The sequence below is a fragment of the Leuciscus leuciscus genome, assembly GCF_965113295.1.
Source record: "Leuciscus leuciscus genome assembly, chromosome: 1".
NCBI classification, from domain to species: domain Eukaryota; kingdom Metazoa; phylum Chordata; class Actinopteri; order Cypriniformes; family Leuciscidae; genus Leuciscus; species Leuciscus leuciscus.
In genome coordinates, this window is record NC_138725.1 from 33,030,151 (window position 1) to 33,038,062 (window position 7,912).

At 38.7% G+C, this 7,912-nt stretch overlaps 1 protein-coding gene across 1 annotated transcript in view; it reads left to right on the forward strand.

The window, feature by feature from the left end:
• Positions 1-4,796, forward strand: part of LOC309477725 (nuclear factor 7, brain-like) — a 36,554-nt gene extending 31,758 nt beyond the window's left edge. Inside the window, exons 3-6 of the mRNA XM_082141120.1 lie at positions 1,862-2,092; positions 2,170-2,192; positions 2,274-2,392; positions 2,865-4,796. Of these exons, the coding sequence (XP_081997246.1) occupies positions 1,862-2,092; positions 2,170-2,192; positions 2,274-2,392; positions 2,865-3,412 (921 nt within the window). The 3' untranslated portion in view covers positions 3,413-4,796. The remainder of the gene's footprint in view (positions 1-1,861; positions 2,093-2,169; positions 2,193-2,273; positions 2,393-2,864) is intronic.
• Positions 4,797-7,912: the final 3,116 nt, after the last annotated feature.

Genomic DNA, 7,912 nt, shown 5'->3' on the forward strand with positions numbered 1-7,912 from the left:
TGAGGCATCCGGAGTAGATGCCCGAGCCACCTCAGCTGACCCCTCTCGATGTGGAGGAGCAGCGGCTCTACTCTGAGCTCCTCCCGAGTGACCGAGCTTCTCACCCTATCTCTAAGGGATCGCCCAGCCACCCTGCGGAGAAAGCTAATTTCAGCCGCCTGTATCCGGGATCTTGTCCTTTCGGTCATGACCCAAAGATCATGACCATAGGTGAGAGTAGGAACGTAGATTGACCGGTAAATCGAGAGCTTCGCCTTGCGGCTCAGCTCTTTCTTCACCACGACAGACCGGTACATCGACCGCATTACTGCAGAAGCTGCACCGATCCGTCTGTCAATCTCCCGTTCCATCCTTCCCTCACTCGTGAACAAAACCCCAAGATACTTAAACTCCTCCACTTGAGTTAAAGTGCACCATCTTTATCTGAAATAAATCATTGCCATCTGTTTGACAAGCCAGAGAGGGGGTGTAATTTAAGGCTTAGAATCTAACTTTTACAGTGAATATAAGGAATATGAACAATTCTTAACAACAGCTTTTAAATTTGCTGACATATTAGGAATGCTCTTTTCATGGCATACAAAATTTTGTAAAAGCATCACTCTCAACAGATAGTTTTGTGTTATTTATATAGTTGTGAAGATCTTAACTAGCAGAATACAAAAAGCATATTCATTTGAACTAGAGTTTTTGTAAGAAGAAAACATAGGCAATTTTTTTTTACATAGGCAAATGTAAACCGTATACACTTAACCACGGTCTTTGAACATACATAATTTTTATGACGTCACTCTCTTAAGATGACTTTTTTTATAAACATGAATTCAACATAACAAACTTCGTATAAGCTTGCATTTGAATGGAAGTCCATGGAACGAAAAGTGCAGTTTGATTAACGTTACCCCTTACCGGCAAGTTGACCGGGGAGGTTTAAAAACAAACAGATCATTCATGAAAATGTAGATCTTAATTACCTTTGTGCAGTGAAAATACAACCCGTAAGATGAAATCATTACGAAATAATTGAGAAAATCGCTTGGAAGGGCGACTGGGAGCGAGAGGAGAGAGATGGATAAATTTGCCAGTTTGCGACTCTGGATGGAAGCGGTTGAACAGCTGGGGTTCGGAAGAGGCGGCTGGGGTGTGTGCCGCGGACGCCTAGACGAAGGCGGGAGGAGCGTGTTTTCAGGAGGACGCTGATGGCTCGATTTCCCTTGCGGAAGGGGAGCCGAGGATCCTGGTGTTGGCTTGGCAAAGGAAGAGTATTCTGTGGAACACTCTTCGTTTGAGGTAAAGTGTTGCTGGAGCTCATCGAGTTGGTTGGGACATGGTTCAGAGGGCATCTGCTGCTTATATAGTATACTCGTAATGACGATTGACAGGACTGAATGTTTAGGCTCCTCCCGAACCTAAGTTTTGAAGGTGCAGTCTGTAAGAATGACAAATAGTGGTTGAAATAGGTACTGCAGACCAATTCAAAATATCAGAGATCGTTGTTTCTCCCGCCACTTGCTCCTCAGCCTGGACAGCGCTCACACGGGTTGCCAGTTTGGGCACACGCAACAGGAATGAGCGCAATGGACAATGAAAATTGGCAAATTGGCAACGTGCAACATCACAGACCAAAACAAAAACAAACATTCCAGCCTGGAAAGCACATTTCAAAGTAAAATAACTGGCTGTAGAAGTGTTTTTCAGAGAAACGAGTATGTGAACATAGCATGTTTCCTCAATATATGCAAACATATTATGGTATTTTTATGTTTTAGTAGAGTGAAAAAGTTACATACAGCACCTTTAACTAACCCACATTTCACCACTGATCTTTGAGATGATTGAAGTGAATGTAATTTGATTTCAGTCTCAAGCTGAGCACACAGAGCGTCAGATTAAACAGCAGTTTGAGAAGCTTCATCAGTTTCTCAGAGATGAAGAAGAAGCTACAATCACTGCTCTGAGGGAGGAAGAGGAGCAGAAGAATCAGATGATGAAGGAGAAGCTGAAGAAGATGGTCAGACACATCTCAGCTCTTTCACACACAATCAAAGACATGGAGGAGATGATGAAAGCCAGTGACGTCTGCTTTCTGAAGGTCTGATTTCACATCATTGATTGATTGATTGATGATTAATTGAGTTCTTGATAATAAATGGTGTGTTTGTTCTGCAGAAGTTTCCAGTCTCAATGGAAAGGTGAGTGATCTGCTGGTGTCTCTGGTCTCTCTGGTTCTGATCCAAAGCCACTGCAGTTCTGACTCCTGAATGTTCTTCCAGAGTCCAGATCTCACAGCCGGATCCACAGATGGCTTCTGGAGCTTTGATTCATGTGTCACGATACTTGGGCAACCTGCCGTTCAGAGTCTGGAAGAAGATGGAGGACATCGTCCAAAATAGTGAGTCTAGAGAAGATCTGTGCTGTTACACACTGGAAATCATGCATGTGTTTTTCATGAAACAAAAGTACCAGATTATTTCAATTTATAGTAACCCACATAGCAACATTGTGACGTCCCAGATCCGGCCCACATCTGGCACATGTGGAATGATGATCTGGCCCACATGCAGTGAATGACAGCCCTTGGGTAGCATGATCAGATCTGATTGTGATTATAACTTTTCCAAAATCAGTTTCTCTTGATGAGACACAAATGTTTGAATCTCACATTTAATGTTTGTCGCTGATGGCATTAAACACTGATAATAAAAATGAGTGAGTAACTAAAAACACTGACAGTGATCAGAGAAAAATGTATGATGTGTTTGATCAATAGGGTGAGTGTCATAATTCATAATAATCTGTGTTCGGTTCACTCTTGTTCATTATATGAACATCAGAATAAAAGCATAGTGATTGTGTCTCATCAGCTCCTGTAATTCTGGATCCAAACACGGCTCATCCACGTCTTGTCTTGTCTGATGATCTGACCAGTGTGAGAGAAATCTGGGATGAACAGCCGCTTCCTGATAATCCAGAGAGATTTGACTCTCTTTGTGTTCTGGGTTCAGAGGGTTTTAACTCAGGAACACACTGCTGGGATGTGGAGGTCAAAGAGAGTCGATGCTGGAGACTTGGAGTAACTACAGCATCAAACCAGAGAAAGGGATGGGATTGCTTTAACACTGATGTCTGGAGTGTGGAGTATGATCTGTATGGACTGACTGGATTTGGTTTTCCCATTGAACAGGATCTTGAGTGTGTGAGAGTTGATCTGGACTATGACAGAGGAACAGTGTCATTCTCTGATCCTGTAACTAACACACATCTACACACATTCACAACCACCTTCACTGACACACTCTTTCCAGTCTTCTGGTGTCCTGAATCTCTGAGGATCTTACCGGTCAATAGTCAGTCAAAGTTACCCTGTAAGTCTGGATCGAGCTGCTTTCATCTTCAGGGTTCTCAAGTTTGATCAAAAGCTTGGAGTGAGATCACATGCGGTTAGGGGAGGAGCCCTAATGGAGCCCCGCACCCACCTGTCCCCCCAATTTTACCCATTGTTCATAATTAACCAGCACAAATTGAAATTATAACAATTGGTAAATCTGATAAATGACAGAGCAATTCATCACATCAAATATACTCTTTAATGTTATATCTCAAAATTACAAATATACAAAAATGTAAAAAAAACAAAACAAATTGCTCCAAACAGTTTGGAAAAACAAATCTTTTTGCATTTTGAATGTGTCTAGTCGAAATGGTATAATGATTTATTGTATGGTGGGACATTGTGAACAAATTACATATTAGAGTAAGGTGTGTGTACGTGTGTGTGTGTACGTGTGTGTGTGTACGTGTGTGTGTACGTGTGTGTGTACGTACGTGTGTACACAGAGATTTGTGTGTACACAAAGATTTCTAGAAAACATCACCAGATTTCTATAAAAGCTATATATACCGTTTAAAAAGTTTGAGGTCAGTAAGATTTTTAATGTTTTTAAAAGAAGTCTCTTCTGCTCACCAATGCTGCATTTATTTGATTAAAAATACAAACAAAAACAGTAATATTGTGAAATATTATTCCAATTTAAAACAGCTGTTCTCTATGTGAATATACAGTAAAGTGTAATTTATTCCTGTGATCAAAGCTGAATTTTCCGCATCATTACTCCAGTCTTCAGTGTCACATGATCCTTCAGAAATCATTCTAATATGATGATTTGATTATCAATGTTGAAAACAGTTATTTACATTTTTATTTCATGATGCTATGATGAATAGAAAGTTCAAAAGAACAGCATTTATCTGAAATCTAAAGCTTTTGTAACATTAAACACTACCGTTCAAAAGTTTGGGGTCAGTAAGAATTTTTATTTTATTTTTGGGGGAAATAAATAAAATAAATCAATACTTTTATTCATCAAGAATGAGTTAAACTGATCAAAAGTTACAGTAAAGACATTTATAATGTTAGAAAATATTCTATTTTAAATAAATGCTGTTCTTTTGAACTTTCTATTCATCAAAGAATTTTGAAAAAAAAATTGTACACAACTGTTTCAACACTGATAATAATAATTGTTTCTTGAGCATCAAATCATCATATTAGAATGATTTCTGAAGGATCATGTGACACTGAAGACTGGAGTAATGATGCTGAAAATTCAGCTTTGATCACAGGAATAAATTACAGTTTAAAATATATTAAAATAGAAAACAGTCATTTAAAATTTTCATAATATTTCACAATATTACAGTTTTTTTTATTTTATTGTTTTTTATCAAATAAATGCAGCCTTGGTGAGCAGAAGATACTTCTTTTAAAAACATTAAAAAATCTTACTCACCCCAAACTTTTGAACGGTAGTGTTTATATATATATATATATTATTATTATTATTATTATTATTATTATTATTATTTAAATTCCTAATTTTGCTTAATAAAACCAGAAAAGGTTCCTAATTTTGCTTAATGTGCCCCTATTAGAACTATGCTATTCTATACTTAATTATAATTATTATTCTATTGAGAAATCATGAGAAAAGGGTGAACAAAGATTGAGTGTCAATGTTCAGAAAGTATTAATGATTATGTTTTGAACTATGTTGTAGGCTATAGCTGTGTTTTCCAGTGTTTGTTGTCAAACTCAAAAATGTGTCATTTTTTTATATGAAAAAGTTAATAATTGTATTTTATTGAGAAAATATTTTAGTTTGTCTTGTATGTTTTTATTTTATTTTATTAGATCAGATAACATTTTAAGCTGTATATGGTCATGTTACAATGTTCCCCATATGGGGCATGTTGTCACACTTCACTTCCATTCTTTCAAGAAAAAAGTATACACTGTATTAATGAAACAAAACCACATAGTTATACTAGACATGTGGGAAATTAATGTGGGAAAAGATCAATACTCTGAACCTTGAGTAGGTTTACACAAACTGAGAAAGTCAAAAATCATTAGGTTGTGCCCCGCTCTCCCCATGTATGAGTAGTCGTGTGTTTGACAGCTCATTTCAGGTGTGTTGGTGTAACAGAGAGGCAGACAACAGGAATGCAGGTAATCGATGTTTATTAAACAGATTAAGTAGATGGCAGACAGAATGGCAGACTTAACTTAGAGAGTCTTGGTCTTTGCAGGTATAGGCTTGAGGAGAATGAAGGCCGATGAAGGCCGGTTACACAGATGAAGAGGGAATCAGGTAGTGAATGATGAGACAAGACATTTATATGTGCACCAATAATGGGATTATTTCTCGTAATCAGAGTAAGATGTTTACATGACACAAGCAGAACTCTTCACTCCAGTTTGCATGCAATTTTCATTATTCCGATTATTCGCTGATAAGTATGTTTATTCCACACTCAGATATGATTTTGTATCTACTCATATTAAATTAAAAATAATTGTTTATGGATGTACTGGATATTATTCAGTGCCGTGAGGAACATCAGTGTCGGGATTGCCTGCGCTGCGTTCTTCGCGCCGTCTGGATGGAGATACGGAGCAGAGACTGCGCAGCGAGTTGTGTTGATAGAGTTTAGCGATTTGGAGAAGAGCAAACTTCTGAATAATGTCACAGAGTTCATGAAGATGTGTGAAAAATACACGGCATCCATGTAGAAACGAGCACATGCACACCGTCAGAGTGGTAATGATGCGAATAAAGTGTTTACATGCCTGTTAATTGCGATTGAAATCAGCGTACACCACATAGTTTAATGTGATTATGGTAACTACGATTATGAGCTTAAGCGCATTCATTTGATCGAAGTATTGTGTCTACATGAGTTAAAGTTGAATCCCAATATTATTTTTAAAAATCTCCTTCTATCGCATTATGAGGGTGCATGCAGGGGCGTAGCAGCCTTTATAAAAGTGGGGGGGACAAAAGCATAGACAGTATAAGAAATGGACAGAGTCATCTCATTGGAACTCAATTGAGGCAAGTGAAGCCCATTTTCAGCGATTTCTTAGGACTTCCGTTCCTGACGCGCAGACTCAAACTGAGCTTGACAACGTAGATGTGACGTGAGCAACCCGTCTGTCTTCTAGTAGCTGTGCCGAGAGAAATCTGAATCATTCCCTTCCGAAACTTGCAGAGACGGAGATCGTGAGTAGGAGGTGTCCATGAGCTAGGAGCAGGAGAAACTTTTGCTAGGTATTCTGATTAATTATTTTGTCATTTTGCCTCCACGTCTCCCCGATTGCCCGCGAGCTTCTCCTCCTGTCCATACGGTAATCTCTCTACTGTGCAACAGAGAGTCGCGTGGTTATGACGCAATCGTTAGCCTACTTTTACAAAAACTGTTTTTGCGGGGCCATAACGTAAGCTACAAGGTAATGGAGCATTTTATACATTGTCGTGTTTCTTTAGAAATAAATAATGGACAAATGGAGTCTTCAAACGCCTCAGATGTAAAGTTATTCGCGGTCAAAGTGACGCCAAAATGAATGGGAGTCAATGGGATGCTAACAGCAGGTGAAGTTCTGCTACAAGATGGTGGCACGCGGCCGGCTTCAACTTCCGGTCGACTTCCTTCCCGCTTGGACAAAAGCTGTATGGTGATGATACCCCCTATGTTGGGTGGACCTCTGTCCTTCTAGGGGGGTTCGGGGGCATGCTCCCCCGGAAGATTTTTTTTTTTGCATTTTAAGGTTAAATGCATCAATCTGCTGCACTTTGAGAGCTCAAAATTAAGAGCTTTAACCGGATTCAACCCATGAACTATGCACATTGAACAAAGAAAAAGCATTGACTTGTACCAAAGAGGGCTCAAACATCTTTTTAGTTATGATAGCCTATAGACTATCAGTCTACATTACATTATCACTGGTGTTTTAGAATGCCAAACAGTTATTAGGAATAATTATACAAATCATTATTATTTTATTATATGACGTAAAATCATAGCCTATAAATGTCTATACTTTATAAATGAAAATGAATATTTCAAAAGTATATTTTATATTACACTATAGTATAGGGAAATTACAATACTTTTGTCCTAATTTCTTCGCTTGCAAGAAATAAACCCTTGAGTGGTTTTTAACGCCAGATCACCAGCTGATCGGTGAGCAAAGTGCGCACTTTTCTTTATATCACGCAGCACAAACAGACTGGCTAACCCAGCTAACACAAATACGTGACTGTTACGTAACTGCAACGTAATCTGGTGACCAAACTTTCGTCGTGGCGACGTAATTAGTTACGTCGTGGCAACCGGAAAAGTGAAATTCCCAGATACGTTGCTACAACGTAACTTTGTAACGTTGTCAGCAGGTAACGGCGACGTCGTGGCAACGTTGTGGATCGACAGTCGTGTATTGGTAACCAGTTGGTCATTTTAGTTTTTAATAATATGGGCGGACATGCAGTGGTCTAATTTAACTTGTCCTCATTGGCCCAAAACTATTTTAGAGACTTTTTCAACGACATATGAACGATATACAGACTCAGAA